General features: G+C 37.2%; 1 protein-coding gene across 1 annotated transcript in view; it reads right to left on the reverse strand.

Moving 5' to 3' along the window:
* Positions 1 to 424: 424 nt before the first annotated feature.
* Positions 425 to 21863, reverse strand: part of STRADB (STE20 related adaptor beta) — a 33604-nt gene continuing 12165 nt past the window's right edge. Inside the window, exons 4-12 of the mRNA XM_040228799.1 lie at positions 10211 to 10310; positions 6813 to 6934; positions 5771 to 5879; positions 4803 to 4926; positions 3578 to 3749; positions 3174 to 3278; positions 2767 to 3011; positions 1735 to 1777; positions 425 to 1273 (exon numbers count right to left, since the gene is read on the reverse strand). Coding sequence (XP_040084733.1) covers positions 1130 to 1273; positions 1735 to 1777; positions 2767 to 3011; positions 3174 to 3278; positions 3578 to 3749; positions 4803 to 4926; positions 5771 to 5879; positions 6813 to 6934; positions 10211 to 10310 — 1164 coding nt within the window. The 3' untranslated portion in view covers positions 425 to 1129. The remainder of the gene's footprint in view (positions 1274 to 1734; positions 1778 to 2766; positions 3012 to 3173; positions 3279 to 3577; positions 3750 to 4802; positions 4927 to 5770; positions 5880 to 6812; positions 6935 to 10210; positions 10311 to 21863) is intronic.

Consider the following 21863-nt stretch of genomic DNA (forward strand, 5'->3'; position numbering starts at 1 on the left):
TAAAAAGGTTTGTGTTTTTAACTATTAATTTGTATATTATTTATCTCATTAGTGTCAAGTCTTAAAGCAATCATTTAAAAATAATTTTTAATGTAATGTCAAGTGTGTGCAAGTAAAATCTGCTAATTGAGGTAAACCCAACTTATCACAGTCCAAAATACATACTTCCTTTAAGACAGCATATCCCCTTTGGGTAATAAGGTAAAACCTCAAGTTCTCTATGTCCTTATATGTTGTACCCCCTACAGGAGCAAGAATAATCATATAAAGCGCTGGAAGTTCTGCTTCCACTGAATCAAATACCAAGTTGTCCCCAGTTCAAGAGTTATATATCTATTTCTCTGAGTAAGAGCTTTCCTTGGCAAAACAAATTAGAATCTATGTTTTAGCTCTGTCAAACCACACAAAATTATTAAGTATAAACTCAATTCAATAAATCTTTATTGAGCTCCTATGGGGTGCATGAATTTAGGATCTATAATTTACATAAGTAGAAAAATGTTACTTTAGCCCCTTTTAAAAAAAGCAAATTACAACTTCTGTGTGTATTTCAAGTGAATCATTTAATGTGAGTGAGGCTCAGTTTGATATTAACAGAAATATTAACAGAAGAAAGTGGGAAAGTACAAGCATTTTCCCTTCTATCAGAAAAGGGTTTGATGCCAGGATAAAACCCTGTTGTTTTAACAATGGCTGATCAAAAAGGCTAGGGTCTGGAAGTGAAAAATGTACTTAGAAGCACTGTCCTCTGCGGGCTCATTCCCCTGAGGGCAGCAAAATGCTGAAAAATTTAACTGGCTCAAAAATCATACTGAGAGATCAAAAAAGAAGAGTTAGTCACAGCTTGGGGAAGAATATTTTTTTTCATGTCATCTGTCATCCACAGGTGATACTAAATGTAGTTAGAGTAATAATTCCAAAGTTTCCCTGGAGTTGTCAGAGCACTCTGAGCTAACCAAACGGGCTATAAACTCCTGCTCCTTTGAACAGAGTGGTTTCAAATGATAGATTCTCCAGTGCACCAACTGTATTTTCAAGTATAATTCTAGTATTTGTACCTAGCAATACAGAAGAAAAAGCAGCAGGGAGAAAGTGTCAAGTATATAGGACATAAAAGGATCCGGCAGCCCTAGAATTCCCAGTTTGAGTCTTTTTCATCAGGAAAATCACATTCTGGCTCAGTCCAAGGTGATGCTGGAGACAGTGATATTGATGGCTTGTGACAAGGAGGAGGCAACAGTGAAAGTATTGAACTCTGGTTTTCTTCTTTCATCTGTTAAATAAACTCAAAATAAGGTTCAAGGCACATAAATTCAATACTAATTTCTTAAAAAATAATAAATAACTTTTAAAGAACTCATGTTAGAAGTGTTTAAATTGTTTTAGGTATTTTCACTTAAACATGCCTTTGATTCTGATCATCTGAAAACAAGAAGTAGTACTAACCAAATAAACTGATTTTTATCAGAATTATTTTGCCCCTCTATCATTTCTAGCCAATATAGAAAAATACCTCTAAATTAATCAAAATATAAACTTAGAATAAAGTACCACATGATGATATTCCATTTGTTTTATTTTAGAAAGTCTACAAAAATGTTTTGTTTTAATTTTACCTTGTAAGAAAGTTATTATTAAGAATCTCAGTAACCAAACTGTCCTATTAAGCTAACAAAATGATGTGACTTTAATAGTATTAAGAAACATCTAGAAAACAAAGATAAATCAGCTCACCTGTTTGAAGAAAACATGGGACAGCAAGCTGCTTGCTGATGGCCTGAAATTTTTTGAAAAAATTATAAAAAAGAACCTATTAGAATGTAGATATTTTGCTTTAAACTGTTAGAATATAAGTTTAAAGCTATAAAACTCAATATACAAAAATTGAAAGGAAAAAGAATATATATAAGGAGGCCCAATTCTTAGCTTCAACCTTGACTAATTAATTCTAGAGATCGTCTTCAACTACTCCATGATTTCCCTCATAGCTCAGTTGGTAAAGAATCCGCCTGCAATGCAGGAAACCCCAGTTCAATTCCTGGGTTGGGAAGATCCACTAGAGAAGGGATAGGCTGCCCACTCCAGTATTCCTGGGCTTCCCTTGTGGCTCAGCTGGTAAAGAATCCGCCTGCAATGTGGGAGACCTGGGTTCGATCCCTGCGTTGGGAAGATCCCCTGGAGAAGGGAAAGGCTATCCTCTCCAGTATTCTGGTCTGGAGAATTCCATGGACTATACAGCCCATGGTGTCAAAGAGTTGGACACGACTGAGTGACCTTCACTTTCATTCCATGACTTAACATTTATTAGGCACTAAGTAATTATAACAAACTATCCTAGGCATTAAGGAGCTAAAAAAAAAAAAATGACACACACCTTATTTCTAAAATATTAATGCTAATAGTTATCTATGATAATAATTACTTTAATACCAGCAACTAACACTCTTGTACTGCTTGGAAGTTTCTAAAATGGCTTAACATAAGCAAAGTAACTAATGTCCAAAAACATTAACTGATTTTTGTAAGGGGATTCGGTTAGGAAATGGTACAGTGGAGACTGAAGCCCAAGTATTCTGACTTCAAACCTAGTATTCTTCCCATTTCTTCACTGTCTCTACTTGCTTTAGGCACTGTTATTTTCTGGATTAGTCTACAGTTTCTTGAAAAAAAGACTGATAGAAGATTTGAATTTGGCATGAAGCAAATATCACAAAAACTTTTATAAAACACGGATGTTTTATGCTATTTAGAGCTGACCAGTATTACCTTTTCTCAGGATCCTGTTGCAAACAGAGCTGTATCAAACTGAGGAAGGCAGGAGAGAATGTTTTTGAGGAAGGTGTTTGCAATCTGTCACTATTTACTGTGCGAGTTCCACTGGAGACATGTACACTTTCTCCAATCCCAGAGTCTACACCTGACCGCGAATTTTTCATTCTGGATTCTGACTGAGGAAAAATACTGGCATCCAATGGACTGTAGGGAGGACCTTTCAGTTTCTGTAATAACATCTAAAGGAAGAAAATTTTCCTTCAACCTTTTTCAGGCAAAATATTAAAACAATAACAATGACAGTAAGGATCCTAAGAGTTTAAAAGACGTTTAAAAGAAACTATCTAGAATGTAAGGGTCTCATGAAGGGAAAGTAATTCAGGAATTTTGGCAGCACTTACCTGTGTCCTGTGCATGTCTTGGAAAGGAACCTGCCCACTGGCCAATTCACAGGCTGTAATCCCAACGCTGTAAATATCTGACTTTACATTATATCCATGTAAATCCTATAGAACAATTAATTTGAAGTCCTTTAGTGTAAATACCCTTTAAAAAGTTACATACATATGCTCTTTTTTGATAAAGGATGGTGAATAATAATGGAAAAAACTCGTGAGAAATCAAGATACACCTAATATTTGGTATACATTTAAAATTCCTAACAGAATAATTTTGACAAGAAAGAATAAAAAAGTCTTGCAGTAGGCCTTTCATCAGTCTGAATATAAGGGCACAACTGTCCTTTTGTCAAACTCAGAAGACACTCAAGACGCATAGACAACCCAATGCAATGGCCACACCTGACCTGTCTCAGTAGTTCTGGACTCAGCCACGGCTGCACTGATGTGCTGAACTGTGGGAAATCATACACAGCCCTATGCCTCTGTCCGTGCTTAACCAAACTATGCAGGTGGAACAGGCCAGAGAGGGTCACTAGGCCATCACCAGAAATGAGGATATGGCTGGCTTTAATACTCCTAGAACAAAAAGAAACAATCCTAAATACTAAGAAATTGGCCAAGAAAGAAAGAATAGAAATATGGTCAGAATAAATTCATGTATCTCCTTGGAAATTAAATACTATTTATAAAATAATATTTAAGCATGAAGTTATAATTTAAAGTTAAATGCAATATTATCCAATGAAAGATAGCCTCTGATGGTATTAACAAAATTTATAAAGACATGTCTAATATAAAAATTTCCTTTGTCAAATAAATTATAGAAGAGGCTTGTTTTTCATTTGAAACATGGAAAATTGGAAACTAATAGAGCAGGGTGGCCAACAGTCTGGTAAAGTATAATAAAAGCTTGATTAATTAGAATACTGTCTGTTAGAAATTTTCAGTTAACCAGAATGCTGCTAAGAAACAATAAACAGTAAGAAAAAAAGCTTTAAGGAGGTAAAATAAACAATAAGAAAACAAGCTTATTTAAAAGTGACTTAATTAAAAAGGAAAAAAAATTTCCCAAGTATCTCAGAGCAGCACTGTTTTCAACATTCAGCCGATTACTTCAGTACCTACAATTTGGCAACTAGAGAACTGATATTTAGTATGATAATCTCAATGTGCTACATACAAAAACACTTAAGAAATCAAAGGTTTAGTTACAACCTGTATACGATATAAACATGACATAAAGCTGAAAAGCAGGTAAAGAAGCTCTTTATTTGCTTAAGAAAAAAACAAACACAAGAGCTAATTAGGATCCCACTCCCCACAGCTTATAGTTGAAACAGGCAGGTTCTTGTATCTCTCATCACTGAGACCTGAGCTCAACAGAGGGCAGGCATTCCACCCCAGTGCTGAGCAAAGCACTTGGCACAGAGGAGGTGGGCTGAACGTTTCTGGTGAATGAACCATAAAATGTAAGCATCTACTTTAACTACTGGTCCCTTCCTCCCCCAATATTCATTTGCAAATTTCCTATCCTCCATTTTAACACTCAACTGTTTCTTCCTAAAAGCTCCCTTAAATATTTCTTCCTCTCAAATTCTTTCATTTTGTAAAATACAAATAAGTAAATACCTGTGAATACAGCCATTTTGATGCAGATAGTTCAACCCTCTCACTGCTCCAAAGAGAATGTTCCTTATTAAAGTTTCACTCATTCCTTCAGGAAAGTAAGTCCTCAAGAGTTGACTTGCTGAACCTGAAAAAGACCCCTGAAATCCTCAGATGAACACTAAAAGTGACTTTGTTTCTATGTTTTAAATGTTCTTATCAACAATCAACACATACACACATGCTACATTTTAGAGTCTAACCATTTTCCTATGCAAAGGTAATTTCCCTTCAATAATCTTTAAACAGACTTTTCTAATGACATGCTAGAGATTAGGACAGTGAATTAATAATACTCAATATGAGTGAAAAATACATACTGTGTAAGAATATATATATTTTTAAACCCACAGGCAATCCACAAAAGCATTCTAAAAAAAATCAAACCTCTAAAATCCATTTATTTATTCAACACACCTACTGAACACTACTTTATGCTAGGTATTTTATGAGCACCTGGGGACACCAAAATGAAAAATACATACATGATCCTGTCCTTGAGAAGCTCAAATCCAGAGAAGGGAGACAGATACACAGATGTTAACAATGCAGTTAAATAAGTTTACAAATGCTGAGAAACAAAGACAAGGGATGGTGTACACAAGTAGGAAAACTACCTCTGCTTGAAGAAAAATAGCAGCTCTCCATTGAGAGAGAGAAAGGAAACAAGGGAAAAAAGACAGCTTGTTCAAAGGCATGGATTTCTTGGAGAAATCAGTGGTGGTTTCACTGATCATGAGAGCCATTCTATCTTTTTTTCTGAAGACTAAAATTCAACGTGAACCAGATATAGAAATATATCATGAAATCTAGAATTGGCCAGGTTTATAAGTTAAAAGTAGTAAACCATAAATCTAAGATCACATTCATCCTTATAATTACATCATCCAGGCTAACCCATGAGTTATTTTACCTAAAATGAGTTTTCTTACCATAGGCCATAAAAGGAGAAATAACCCAAAGCCAGCTGCCAACAGTGAAAACAGTCCAGTAAGTTGTAATATTGGGATGCCGGAAAAAGTGGGATAGAATCACTGCTTTCTAGTATAGACACACAAGAGACAAGACATTTAAAAACAGTGGTTTTTTCTTCATGATGAAGATAACAGCAGTGGCAGCTTATTAGTACTAATAATGGAGTTTTTTAGTACTAAGCACTGTTCTTGTACTGTCATGTCTTTCAATCTCACAACCACTACACAGAGTATGTGGCATTATAATTCCCATTTTATAGAAGAGAATATATAAAAACAAGATGGAAAATTTGTTCAAGAGCACATAATTAATGAAAGTAGGACAGTCTGACTACAGAGGTCATATTCAATAACTGTTCTGTGTTATGATAGAAACATTTAAAAAATACATTAAAACATGAAGATAAAAGTCCCTTCTAACACTAAATGATAGAACCACTGTTAATATTTCAGTATAATTTCTTCCAATCTTTTACTGTTCAATGTACATGTGCACAAATATGTTAAATACGTTAAAAATTGAGATAATATCAAAATGAAATCCTTTCTCTCTTTATATAAAAAATGATTAGTGACAATGGAAATAGTATTATAATATTCCTGAAATGCAATCTGTTAAAATTTATCAATTCAGAAGCTAATTTAACTTAGCTGTATGAAAAAGAAACTGTTTGCTTTTTTTTATTTTTTTTATTTTCCTATTATTTGTGACTGGACTGATGAGGGATATTTAAATTAATTTCAGACCAGAGTTTCAAATATGACATTCATTTGAAGGAACTTACAGTAGACACCAAAGTTTGAATTTATTTGTTCTTTCATTGATCTGGCTTCCTTTCTTTCCAATTCTGTAATTTTACGTTTATTAAAAGAAAGAAATCTGCCTTTTTCTAACAGAACTACTAATTTGTGAAAAAGAAAAGTTCTTACAAATGTATCCCCTCAAATAGACATTAAATTAGATGTTTTTTTGTTTTTGTTTTTGTTTTTGTATTGTTACCTGTAAAGCTTTTAGGCGTTCTTCAGTGCAGTTTTCCAGATTTGTAATTTTTATAGTGACCAGTGTTCCTGTAGGGGTATGCCGTGCAAGATGGACAGAAGTCAAGTTGTCAAATCCCCTTCCTAAAATCAGAAGTAAAACTCATGTTAAAAACCAAAGAAAGAAACTGATAACCTGGACTTTATCAAAATTAACTTTCGCTCTTCAAGAAAACACTAATAAGAAAATGAGAAGGCAAGCCACTGACTCAAAGTATTAACAATATTTGTATCTGATAGGACTCACATCCAGGGTACCACATAAAGAACTCCTACAGCTGTATAATAAATGACAAACATCCCAATTAAAAATTAGGCAGAAGATTAAACAGGCAAGCCAAAAAAGTAGAAAAGAAATGGCCAATAAGCACATGAAAAAATGCTCAAGATAGAGGAGCACAAATTAAACACAGTATACCATTATATATACCTATTGTAATGGCTAATACTGTGACTTGATAAGTCATGACATACTCCAACAACAGAATGTTACTCAGCAATCTCCTACTCCCAGTCCCCGGCAACCACTGATATAATTTGTTTGTCATGTAAATAGTATCATAAGGAGTACAGTTTCTTAGGGTCTGGATTCTTTCACTTAGCATAATGCTTTTAGGATTCATCCATGTTTCAGTAGTTAATTTCTTTCTATTGCAGAATAATAACAGGACTTCCCTGTAGCTCAAACAGTAAATAATCTGCTTGCAATGCAGGAGACCAGGGTTCAATCCCTGGGTTGGGAAGTTCCTCTGGAGAAAGGAATGGCAATCTACTCCAATATTCAGATGGTAAAAGAATCTGCCTGCAGTGTGGAGACCCAGATTCGATCCCTGGGTCTGGAAGATCCCCTTGAGAAGGAAATGGCAACCCACTCCAGTATTCTTGCCTGGAAAATCCCAGGGACAGAGGAGCCTGGCAGAGTAATAATCCATCAAATGTACATACCACAATTTATTTATCTGTTCATAAGTTGATAAGGTACTTGGGTTTTCACTCTTTGGTGACTATAGAAATAAAATTGCCAAAAACATTCTTTAAGTAGACACATGTTTTCATTTTTCTTTGGCAAATACCTTCAAGCAGGATTGCTAGATCACATATGTTTAGCCTTATAAGAAGTTCCAAAAGTGTTTTTGAAAGTGGCTGAACTACTTTGCATTCCCACAAGCGATGTGTACGAACTGCAGTTGCTTGACATACTTATCACATTTGTTGCTATTAATTTTTAAACTAAAAACATCTAGAATGGTAATCTATTAACAGACATCTAATAAATATTAGTTTTCTCCCTCTCTCCACAGTCACCAAATTCTGCCACTTTTATTGTTGAAGTGAAGTTAATCTGAGGTTCATCCCTTTCTCCCCAGTATCAGCACCACTTGCCCAAGTCCTGTCCTTATTCTCCGGATAGACTGACTTCCTCACCTGCCCTACATTCTGAACCAGCACTGCACCAAAACCACTGATGGAGCTACTTCAAAAGCCTGTGCCAAGGTCCTATTCACCAGAAATGTTGATTCATTAGGTCTGATGGGATTCATACACTGGTGATGGGATTCATACACTGGATTCATATTCAGGTGATGAGGATGATACTTCTGCACTGATCTTCTCTTTCAGGTTATTGCCTGGAACTGCTGCCAGTTGTCCTAAATTTAACATTTTATCAAAAGAAAGGTACTACAGTGCAGCAGCTGAGAGCTTAGACCTTACAAGGACAAAAGTCTGCTTTCAAATTACTTAAATTCTCAGAGTCTCAGTATCTTCATCTATTAAATGGGTGGAGTAAACAAGTGAGATGAAAAAAATTCATACAAAATGTTCAGCCTAATGCCTACTGGATGCTATTATTATCATCATCACCACTATTCCACAATGTCTGTCTAGCACAGAGTGTGAACCTCTATACACCCTATATAAGGTCTTCCACAATATGTTCCAAACCTCCTTTTTCAGATGTATCCATTTATTTTTCAGATTTCTCTCCTACTGCCTACGTTCTCTTTGTTCCTGAATCTAGGCACAGAGCAACCACCTTGATAGTCCTTCCTCAGTCACCTACTGGAGTATTTTTTAAATCTTTTTTTATTGACATCATCTGAAAGTCCTTTCTAATTTGGGAAGCATTTTCTACCAGTGCTATTTTATTGTAGAAAAAGTCAAATCCTTATTCTTTGTCACCTTGACCCTAGCAGGTGAGGGTCAATGATCTAAGCTTAGTCAACTGGAGGATGAAGTGAACGACAAAGGAAGCAGGAGCAGTCAGAATTCACTTAAAACTTACCTAAAATCCCATTTTTAGTAGAAATTTTTTTCAGTTAAGTGTGGAACTCCCCAGTGGGGTCCAGTGTCTGGTGGTAAAAGCACCTACTCATATACATTAGCAAGACTGCTCTTATGCTGTGACCCTTCTTGTGGTTTTAGTCACAGAGCTTCTCTTGGCTTTTTCCAAATATATTTTTCTAGCCAATGATTCTGTGAGTTAGCAAAATTGCTCAAAAAATTCCTTCTTTGATTAAGTAGTCAAGACTTCTTTCTGTTGTTTGAACAAAAACCGTGACTAGAATATTTAGTAAACTTTCCCTCATGCTTCAGGATCCAGCCCTTTTTGCTGTCTTCCCTGACTCCTAGAAGAGTCAAGGTGAACAGCTGGATGCTCCATCTTCTCTGTTCCCATAATGCTTAGCATAGCTCTACTACAGTACTTTCCAGTGCATAAGACAAAGCTGTCTTTCATGTTTATCTTCCCAGAGAGGATGTGAACTCAAGTATTTTATATGGCTTTATATCCCTGGCACCTAACACAGTACCTCTTTGCAGTGCTTAACAGATGTTTCTGAATAGTCAAAAAATTTTTCACATGTATAAGACTATAAACGATAACTCAGCCTGTTCCAAGCCTAACTGAAAAAAGTTTCTACTACAAATGGAATTTTAGGTAAGGTTTTAAGTTAAAAGAAAGTAATTTGGTTAAAGGACTGTGACTGAAAAGATTTACATGATTTGATTTAATTCAGACAAATGATTAGAGGTTTCCTACAATAAAGTAGGAAACCTTTAATAAGTACAAATAAACCTCTAATAATACAAATAAGTATTTGTCCTACAAACAAATACTTATTCAGTGTCCTCCTCCTCTACAAGTACTTCAGTGAAAAGTAAAAATTCTAGAAGGTAATCTTGAAAAAAATCTGGCTACTGTTTTAGGACAAATAAAATTAATAGACCCATTTGACTGACACAATTAATATTTAGTTTTATGCTGTGGGTAACAACAGAAAAAGACTGCTTACAAAATAATCATTTGTCATCAATTTCATTTCTAACGATGAGTCAAATAACGCACTGTAGAATTATTACCTATTTCCACTTGGAGTTCATAGTGAGAAACATTGGTAGAACAGATCACTTCACTGGCTCTAGTGGATGAAGGCAGCAAGGAAAGGGTTGGCTCATCAACCTGCATTGTTTTGAAAATATGAAAACAAAATAGGTATAAACTTTTTTGGTGCCGCAACTGAGTCCCTTACTCCAATATAAAATAGTGATATTGTCTTTTCAAACATACAAGTGCTCATTAGGAAGATACTGCAAGGTGGCTTAAAAGACTATTTTAAGATCCAAAAAGTATTCACAATAGCTAACAAGTTATGCCTATCAGCCTGTGAAGCAGGGTAGGGCTAGAGAAGCAGATTTATAGGTAGTGAAGAACACTTTTCAGCTCAATTTTCAGGAAGCACTGTCAGGAGCTGCTAAGAATGGCTGTTGAGCCCTTGGGGTATCTAACAAATATATCAAGGGAAGAGATGTAAGACCTATGAAAAATATTCTATTCTGCTGTTCTTGCTTCAAGTGGTTGCCAGTTACAATCATTACACATACAGCTATTCTGTTCAACTAGTGGAGATGTTAACAGTCAAGGAACAATTTCTGTACTGTGGCTTATTAAAAGAAGCTGAAGAAGTTTTTCCCAAGATGAGATGAATCAGAAGGGAGGTCAGAAATAAAAATAAACCTCAAGAGATGGGAGAAAAGAATAGAGTATAGAAGTCCTGAGTTAATGACCAAGTACTACTGTGGCCTTTCACAGGGTACTATGGAGTCAAGAGTCCTAAGTCTGCACCAGATCCCAGGGGCAGTAAAATAACATGCATGCAGGAGAAAGAAGCGACCAGCACCACTGGTGTCATATGATAGCCAAGAGGATTTCCAAAAGACACTTAGCCTTTATAGGCACCAGCAGGTGGCAGGAATCTTGTTACTACCTCCAAGGTAAAGAGAATGAAGAAAGCAGTTAGAAATAACATTACTATGTACTAGGAATTCTGCTAACCACTTTTTACATTTGATTCTACATGTTCCCTAAACTTTCAAGAGAGCAGAATATAATTATAAGAGCCTGGCAAAAGATGAATAAAGGTGAATAGTCTTCAAGAGGGATAAAAGGCTGTAAAAAAGAAATTCTACCATATGACTGGAAATAATCCCAACGAAGAAAGAAATCTAAAAAACCAATTCAATTTCTTTCGAATAGTAGTCTTATTAAACTCAGATTTAAAGAACACTATAAGAGAGAGAATGAAGAGCATATAGCAATTAAAAAAAAATTCAAAGTGATAAGTTGTAAGTCTGTCAGGAAGGCTAGAGTACAGAACAAATTGAGACTTACAGTTCACTGCTAGAAAAAATTTGGCATCAGATTATCAGATGATGGGTTGAAATCAGGCTAATAAACCTCTACTTTGCATCCATCAATTCCATTAGGGAACAGTCTTCTTTAAACTAGAAGATGTACTTAATTTGTTATTAAGTAGCTGAAGACCAAAACCGATTGTTTTAAATAGGTTCAAACCTCCAGATCAAATATCCTATTACATCTAGGATATTAAGTCTACAAATACAGTAGAACTCAGGTGAGAAACCAGAATGGAAAGAGTTAAACATTAACTCAATTTTGAAAAAGGGAAAAATTATAAAAGGGAAAGCTTGATGCTGTTGCCCAGTAAGGTCTGGTATCAAATTACTACATACACAGTTATGGACACTTAAGAAAACAACATTAGCAGTCTCAAGAAGACAAAATAGGTTTACTAAGAGTAAATCATTTTTAACCTCACTCTTTTTGATTTGATAACTATTAGAGAATTAAAAGCAAAATTCATAGCAGTGTCCTTGTCCTTCTCAAACTTTTTAAAATAATTTCCTAAAAATTCAAAGACTTGGCTAATGAATAGTCTAGAAAAAAGTGGTGAAAACAATACCATTTATAATAGCATCAACAAGAATAAAGTACTTAGAAATTAACTTAGCCAAGGCAGTGAAAGGCCTGTACAATGGAAACTACAAAATGTTGCCAAAAGAAATTAAAGAAGACATTACTGAATGGAAACATACCTCATGTTCAAAGACTGTAAGATTTAATATTATGAAAATGCAAAGCACCTCAAACAGCAAAAACACCTTGAAAAAGAATTGAAAGACTCACTCTTCCTGATTTCAAAATCTACTACAAAGCTACAGTACTTAAAACAATGCGGTAATGACAGAAAAGACAGACATATAGGGCAACAGAACAGAGACCTCAGAAATCAAACCTCATATACATAGTCAAATGACTTTGAAAACTGTGCCAACACAATTAATAGGGCTAGGTCAGTATTTTCAACAAACAGTACTAAGAACACTGGACATCCAGATGCAAAAGAATGGAGCTGGACCGTACTTACCAAAAACTAACTCAAGATGGATCAAGAATATATGTGCAGGTCATATTTCTGATAAGAGGTTAATCAGAATACAAATTGAACTAAAACTCAAAACAAAATAAAACTCACCAACAACACAATTAAAAAATGGGCAAAGAACCTGAACAGACATTTCTCTAAGAACACATGTATATGGTCAATAAACACATGAAAAGGTGTTCAACAGCACTAATCATTCAGCTCAGTTGCTCAGTCATGTCTGACTCTTTGCAACCCCATGAACCTCAGCACGCCAGGCCTCCCTGTCCCTCGCCAACTCCTGGAGTTCACCAAAACCCATGTCCTTTGAGTTGGTGATGCCATCCAACCATCTCATCCTCAGTTGTCCCCTTCTCCTCCTGTCCTCAATTTTTCCCAGCATCAGGGTCTTTTCAAATGAGTCAGTTCTTTGCATCAAGTGGCCAAAGTATTGGAGTTTCAGCTTCAGCATCAGTCCTTCCAATGAACACCAAGGACTGATCTCCTTTAGGATGGACTGGTTGGATCTTCTTGCAGTGCAAGGGACTCTCAAGAGTCTTCTCCAACACCACAGTTCAAAAGCATCAATTCCGCACTCAGCTTTCTTTATAGTCCAACTCTCACATCCATACATGACCACTAGAAAAACCATAGCCTTGCTAGATGGACCTTTGTTGGCAAAGTAATGTCTCTGCTTTTTAATATGCTGTCTAGGTTGGTCCAGTACTTTGGCCATCTCATGCAAAGAGTTGACTCATTAGAAAAGACTCTGATGCTGGGAGGTATTGGAGGCAGGAGGAAAAGGGGACGACAGAGGATGAGATGGCTGGATGGCATCACTGACTTGATGGATGTGAGTTTGAGTGAACTCCGAGAGTTGGTGATGGACAGGGAGGCCTGGTGTGCTGAGATTCATGGGGTTGCAAAGAGTTGGACACGACTGAAAGACTGAACTGAACTGAACTGAGGTTGGTCATAACTTTCCTTCCAAGGAGTAAGCGTCTTTTAATTTCATGGCTGCAGTCACCATCTGCAGTGATTTTGGAGCCCAGAAAAATAAAGTCTGACACTGTTTCCACTGTTTCCCCATCTATTTCCCATGAAGTGATGGGACCGGATGCCATGATCTTTGTTTTCTGAATGTTGAGCTTTAAGCCAACTTTTTCACTCTCCACTTTCACTTTCATCAAGAGGCTAATTCTTCACTTTCTGCCATAAGGGTGGTGTCATCTGCATATCTGAGGTGATTGATATTTCTCCTGGAAATCTTGATTCCAGCTTGTGCTTCCTCCTGCCCAGCGTTTCTCATGATGTACTCTGCATATAAGTTAAATAAGGAGGGTGACAATATACAGCCTTGACATACTCCTTTTCCTATTTGGAACCAGTCTGTTGTTCCAATCCAGTTATTTTTTTTTTTTTTCCAGAAAAACATCTATTTCTTTGTTGACTATGCCAAAGCCTTTTTTTTTTTTAACTTTACAATATTGTGTTGGTTTTGCCATACACTGACATGAATCTGCCACAGGGGTACATTTGTTCCCCATCCTGAACCCCTCTCCCACCTCCCTCCTGATACCATCCCTCTGGGTCATCCCAGTGCACTAGCCCCGAGCACCCTGTATCATGCATCGAACCTGGACTGGCGATTCGTTTCACATATGATAGTATACATGGTTCAATGCCATTCTCCCAAATCATTCTACCCTCACCCTCTCTCACAGAGTCCAAAAGACTGTTCTGTATCTCTTTTGCTGTCTCACATATAGGGTTATCATTACCATCTTTCTAAATTCCATATATATGCATTAGTACACTGTATTGGTGTTTTTCTTTCTGGCTTACTTCACTCTGTATAACAGGCTCCAGTTTCATCCACCTCATTAAAACTGATTCAAATGTATTCTTTTTAATGGCTAATACTCCATTGTGTAAAGGACAGAAATGGTATGGACCTAACAGAAGCAGAAGATATTAAGAAGAGGTGGCAAAAATACACAGAAGAACTGTACAAAAAAGATCTCCACGACCCAGATAATCATGATGGTGTGATCACTAATCTAGAGCTAGACATCCTGGAATGTGAAGTCAAATGGGCCTTAGAAAGCATCACCACAAACAAAGCTAGTGGAGGTGATGGAATTCCAGTTGAACTGTTTCAAATCCAGAAAGATGATGCTGTGAACGTGCCTGCACTCAATATGCCAACAAATTTGGAAAACTCAGCAGTGGCCACAGGACTGGAAAAGGTCAGTTTTTATTCCAATCCCAAAGAAAGGCAATGCCAAAGAATGCTCAAACTACCACACAATTGCACTCATCTCACATGCTAGTAAAGTAATCCTCAAAACTCTCCAAGCCAGGCTTGAGCAATACATGAACCATGAACTTCCTGATGTTCAAGCTGGTTTTAGAAAAGACAGAGGAACCGGAGATCAAATTGCACTGGATCATGGAAAAAGCAAGAGAGTTCCAGAAAAACATCTATTTCTGCTTTATTGACTATGCCAAAGCCTTTGACTGTGTGGATCACAATAAACTGTGGAAAATTCTGAAAGAGATGGGAATACCAGACCACCTGACCTGCCTCTTGAGAAATCTGTATGCAGGTCAGGAAGCAACAGTTAGAATTGGACATGGAACAACAGACTGGTTCCAATAGGAAAAGGAGTATGTCAAGGCTGTATATTGTCACCCTGCTTATTTAACTTATACACAGAGTACATCATGAGAAACGCTGGACTGGAAGAAACACAAGCTGGAATCAAGATTGCCGGGAGAAATATCAGTAACCTCAGATATGCAGATGACACCACCCTTATGGCAGAAAGTGAAGAGGAACTAAAAAGCCTCTTGATGAAAGTGAAAGAGGAAAGTGAAAAAGTTGGCTTAAAGCTCAACATTGAGAAAACGAAGATCATGGCATCTGGCCCCATCACTTCATGGGAAATAGATGGGGAAACAGTAGAAACAGTGGCTGACTTTATTTTTCTGGGCTCCAAAATCACTGCAGATGGTGACTGCAGCCATGAAATTAAAAGACGCTTACTCCTTGGAAGAAAAGTTATGACCAACCTAGATAGCATATTCAAAAGCAGAGACATTACTTTGCCGAATAAGGTCCATCTAGTCAAGGCTATGGTTTTTCCTGTGGTCATGTATGGATGTGAGAGTTGGACTGTGAAGAAAGCTGAGCGCCGAAGAATTGATGCTTTTGAACTGTGGTGTTGGAGAAGACTCTTGAGGGTCCCTTGGACTACAAGGAGATCCAACCAGTCCATTCTAAAGGAGATCAGCCCTGGGATTTCTTTGGAAGGAATGATGCTAAAGCTGAAACTCCAGTACTTTGGCCACCTCATGCGAAGAGTTGACTCATTGGAAAAGACTGTGATGCTGGGAGGGATTGGGGGCAGGAGGAGAAGGGGACGACAGAGGATGAGATGGCTGGATGTCATCAATGACTCAATGGATGTGCGTCTGAGTGAACTCCAGGAGTTGGTGATGGAGGGAGGCCTCCGGGAGGCCTGCTGTGCTGCGATTCATGGGGTCACAAAGAGTCGGACACGACTGAGCGACTGAACTGAACTGAAGCACAGTTTTCTTATCCATTCGTCTGTTGATGGACATCTAGGTTGCTTCCATGTCCTGGCTATTATAAACAGTGCTGCAATGAACACTGGGGTTTACGTGTCTCTTTCAATTCTGGTTTCCTCGGTGTATACGCCCAGCAGTGGGACTGCTGGGTCATTTGTTGTATTTCCAGGTTTTTAAGGAATCTCCACACTGTTCTCCATAGTGGCTATACTAGTTTGCATTCCCACCAACAGTGTAAGAGGGTTCCCTTTTCACCACACCCTCTCCAGCATCTATTGTTTGTAGACTTTTGCATAGTAGCCATTTTGACTGGCATGAAATGATACTTCATTGTGGTTTTAATTTGGATTTCTCTGATAATGATTGATGTTGAGCATCTTTTCAAGTGTTTGTTAGCCATCTGTATGTCTCCTTTGGAGAAATGTCTGTTTAGTTCTTTGGCCCATTTTTTGATTGGGTCATTTTTCTGGAATTCAGCTGCAGGAGTTGCTTGTATATTTTTGAGATTAATTCTTTGTCAGTTGCTTCATTTGCTATTATTTTCTCCCATTCTGAAGGCTGTCTTTTCACCTTGCTTCCTTTGTCGTGCAGAAGCTTTTGATTTTAATTAAGTCCCATTTGTTTATTTTTCCTTTTATTTCCAATATTCTGGAAGGAGGATCATAGAGGATCCTGCTGTGATTTATGTCAGAGAGTGTTTTGCCTATGTTCTTCTCTAGGAGTCTTATAGTTTCTGGTCTTACGTTTAGATTTTTAATCCATTTGAGTTTATTTTTGTGTATGGTGTTAGACAGTGTTCTAGCTTTATTCTTTTACAAGTGGTTGACCAATTTTCCCAGCACCACTTGTTAAAGAGATTGTCTTTTCTCCATTGTATATTCTTGCCTTCTTTGTCAAAGATAAGGTGGCCATAGGTGCATGGATTTATCTCTGGGCTTTCTATTTTGTTCCATGGATCTATATTTCTGTCTTTGTGCCAGTACCATACTGTCTTGATGATTGTGGCTTTGTAGTAGAGCCTGAAGTCAGGCACGTTGATTCCTCCAGTTCCATTCTTCTTTCTCAAGATTGCTTTGGCTTCGATGTTTTTTGTATTTCCATACAAATTGTGAAATTATTTGTTCTAGCTCTGAAAAATACCGTTGGTAGCTTGATAGGGATTGTATTGAATCTATATATTGCTTTGGGTAGTATACTCATTTTCACTATATTGATTCTTCCGATTCATCAACACAGTATATTTCTCCATCTATTAGTGTCCTCTTTGATTTCTTTCAGCAGTGTTTTATAGTTTTCTATATATAGGTCTTTTGTTTCTTTAGGTAGATATATTCCAAAGTATTTTATTCTTTTCGTCGCAATGGTGAATGGAATTTTTTCCTTAATTTCTCTATTTTCTCATTATTAGTGTATAGGAATGCAAGGTATTTCTGTGTGTTGATATTATATCCTGCTACTTTACTGTATCCATTGATTAGCTCTAGTAATTTTCTGGTGGAGTCTTTAGGGTTTTCTATGTAGAGGATCATGTCATCTGCAAACAGTGAGAGTTTTACTTCTTCTTTTCCAATTTGGATTCATTTGTTTTTCTGCTCTGATTGCTGTGGCCAAAACTTCCAAAACTATGTTGAATAGCAGTGGTGAGAGTGGGCACCCTTGTCCTGTTCCTGACTTTAGGGGAAATGTTTTCAAATTTTCACTGTTGAGGATAATGTTTGCTGTGGGTTTGTCATATGTAGCTTTTATTATGTTGAGGTATGTTCCTTCTATTCCTGTCTTCTGGAGAGTTTTTATCACAAATGGTAGTTGAATTTTGTCAAAGGCTTTCTCTGCATCTACTGAGATAATCATATGGCTTTTATTTTTCAGTTTGTTACTGTGGTGTATTACATTGATTTGTGGATATTGAAGAATCCTTGCATCCCTGGGATAAAGCCCACTTGGTCATGAGGATGAGGATGATCTTTTTAATGTGTTGTTGGATTCTGATTGCTAGAATTTGTTAAGGATTTTTGCATCTATGCTCATCAGTGATATTGGCCTGTAGTTTTCTTTTTTTGTGGCATCTTTGTCAGGTTTTGGTATTAGGGTGATGGTGGCCTCATGAATGACTGTGGAAGTTTACCTTCCTCTGCAATTTTCTGGAAGAGTTTGAGTAGGACAGGTGTTAGCTCTTCTCTAAAGTTTTGGTAGAATTCAGCTGTTAAGCTATCTGGACCTGGGCTTTTGTTTGCTGGAAGATTTTTTATTACAGTTTCAATTTCTGTGCTTGTGATGGGTCTGTTAAGATTTTGTATTTCTTCCTGGTTCAGTTTTGGAAAGTTGTACTTTTCCAAGAATTTGTCCATTTCTTCCACGTTGTTCATTTTATTGGCATATAATTGCTGATAGTAGTCTCTTATGATCCTTTGTATTTCTGTGTTGTCTATTGTGATCTCTCCATTTTCATTTCTAATTTTATTGATTTGATTTTTCTCCCTTTGTTTCTTGATGAGTCTGGCTAATGGTTTAATTTATCCTCTCAAATAACCAGCTTTTGGCTTTGTTGATTTTTGCTATGGTCTCTTTTCTTTCTTTTGCATTTATTTCTGCCCTAATTTTAAAGATTTCTTTCCTTCTACTAACCCTGGAGTTCTTCATTTCTTCCTTTTCTAGTTGCTTTACGTGTAGAGTTAGGTTATTTGACTTTTTTCTTGTTTCTTGAGGTATGCCTGTATTGCTATGAACCTTCCCCTTAGCACTGCTTTTACTGAATCCCATAGGTTTGGGGTTGTTGTGTTTTCATTTTCATTCGTTTCTATGCATGTCTTGATTTCTTCTGTGTGCTGGTTATTCAGCCTCCATATGTTGGAATTTTTAATAGTTTTTCTCCTGTAATTGAGATCTAATCTTACTGCATTGTGGTTAGAAAACATGCTTGGAATGAGTTCAATTTTTTTGAATTTACCAAGGCTAGATTTATGGCCCAGGATGTGATCTATCCTGGAGAAGGTTCCGTGTGCACATGAGAAAAAGGTGAAATTCATTATTTGGGGGTGAAATGTCCTATAGATATCAATTAGGTCTCACTGGTCTATTGTATCCTTTAAAGTTTGTGTTTCCTTGTTAATATTCTGTTTAGTTGATCTATCCATATGTGTGAGTGGGGTATTAAAGTCTCCCACCATTATTGTGTTAATTTCCCCTTTCATACTTGTTAGCATTTGTCTTACATATTGCAGTGCTCCTATGTTGGGTGGATATATAATTGTTATATCTTCTTCTTGAATTGATCCTTTGATCATTATGTAGTGTCCTTCTTTATCTCTTTTCAAGCCTTTGTTTTAAAGTCTATTTTATCAGATATGGTATTGCTACTCCTGCTTTCTATTTGCACGGAATATCATTTTCCAGCCCTTCACTTTCAGTCTGTATGTGTCCCTTGTTTCCAGGTGGGTCTCTCAAAAGACCCCTATATATGGACAACATATATATGGACCCCTATATATGTCCCCTATATATGGACAACATATATAGGGGTCTTGTTTTTGTATCCATTCAGCCAGTCTTTGTCTTTTGGTTGGGGCATTGAACTCATTTACATTTAAGGTAATTATTGACAAGTATGATCCCGTTTCCATTTACTTTGTTGTTTGGGGTTCGAGTTTATACACCCTTTCTGTGTTTCCTGTCGAGAGAAGATCCTTTAGCATTTGTTGGAGAGCTGGTTTGGTGGTGCTGAATTCTCTCAGCTTTTGCTTATCTGTAAAGCTTTTGATTTCTCCTTCATATTTGAATGAGATCCTTGCTGGGTACAGTAATCTGGGCTGTAGGTTATTTTCTTTCATCATTTTAAGTATGTCCTGCCATTCTCTCCTGGCCTGAAGAGTTTTTATTGAAAGATCAGCTGTTATGGGAATCCCCTTCTGTGTTATTTGTTGTTTTCCCCTTGCTGCTCTTAATATTTGTTCTTTGTGTTTGATCTTTGTTAATTTGATTAATATGTGTCTTGGGGTATTTTGCCTTGGGTTTATCCTGTTTGGGACTCTCTGGGTTTCTTGGACTTGGGCGATTATGTCCTTCGCCATTTTAGGAAGTTTTCAACTATTATCTCCTCAAGTATTTTCTCATGATCTTTCTTTTTGTCTTCTTCTTCTGGGACTCCTATGATTCGAATGTTGGGGCATTTAACATTGTCCCAGAGGTCTCTGAGATTGTCCTCATTTCTTTTAATTCATTTTTCTTTTTTCCTCTTTGTTTCATTTATTTCTACCATTCTATCTTCTACCTCCCTTATTCTACTGTTGGTTCCCTCCAGAGTGTTTTTGAACTCATTTATTGCATTATTCATTATATATTCACTCTTTTTTATTTCTTCTTCTGCTGCTGCTAAGTCGCTTCAGTCATGTCCAACTCTGTGCAATCCCATAGACAGCGGCCCACCAGGCTCCCCTGTCCCTGGGATTCTCCAGGCAAGAACACTGGAGTGGGTTGCCATTTTCTTCTCCTAGGTCCTTGTGAAACCTTTCTTGCATCTTCTTAATCCTTGTCTCCAGGCTATTTATCTGTAATTCCATTTTGTTTTCAAGATTTTGGATCATTTTCACTATCATTATTCAGAATTCTTTATCAGGTAGATTCCCTATCTCTTCCCCTTTTCTTTGGTTTGGTGGGCATTTTTTCTGTTCCTTTACCTGCTGGGTATTTCTCTGCCTCTTCATCTTGTTTATATTGCTGTGTTTGGGGTGGCCTTTCCATATTCTGGCAGTTTGTGGAGTTCTCTTTATTGTGGAGTTTCCTCCCTGTGGGTGGGGTTGGACAGGTGGCTTGTCAAGATTTCCTGGTTAGGGAAGCTTGTGTTGGTGTCTGATGGGTGGAGCTGGATTTCTTCTCTCTGGAGTACAATGAAGTGTCCAGTAATCAGTTATGAGATGTTAATGGGTTTACGTCAAGGCTGTATATTGTCACCCTGCTTATTTAACTTATATGCAGAGTACATCATGAGAAACGCTGGACTGGAAGAAACACAAGCTGGAATCAAGATTGCCGGGAGAAATATCAATCACCTCAGATATGCAGATGACACCACCCTTATGGCAGAAAGTGAAGAGGAACTAAAAAGCCTCTTGATGAAAGTGAAAGAGGAGAGTGAAAAAGTTGGCTTAAAGCTCAACATTCAGAAAACGAAGATCATGGCATCTGGCCCCTTCACTTCATGGGAAATAGATGGGGAAACAGTGGAAACAGTGGCTGACTTTATTTTTCTGGGCTCCAAAATCACTGCAGATGGTGATTGCAGCTATGAAATTAAAAGACGCTTATTCCTTGGAAGGAAAGTTATGACCAACCTAGATAGCATATTGAAAAGCAGAGACATTACTTTGCCAACTAAGGTCCGTCTAGTCAAGGCTATGGTTTTTCCTGTGGTCATGTATGGATGTGAGAATTGCACTGTGAAGAAGGCTGAGCGCTGAAGAATTGATGCTTTTGAACTGTGGTGTTGGAGAAGACTCTTGAGGGTCCCTTGGACTGCAAGGAGATCCAACCAGTCCATTCTGAAGGAGATCAGCCCTGGGATTTCTTTGGAAGGAATGATGCTAAAGCTGAAACTCCAGTACTTTGGCCATCTCATGTGAAGAGTTGACTCATTGGAAAAGACTGTGATGCTGGGAGGGATTGGGGGCAGGAGGAGAAGGGGACAACAGAGGATGAAATGG

This window comes from Oryx dammah, unplaced genomic scaffold (assembly GCF_014754425.2).
Source record: "Oryx dammah isolate SB20612 unplaced genomic scaffold, SCBI_Odam_1.1 HiC_scaffold_27, whole genome shotgun sequence".
Lineage (NCBI taxonomy): Eukaryota > Metazoa > Chordata > Mammalia > Artiodactyla > Bovidae > Oryx > Oryx dammah.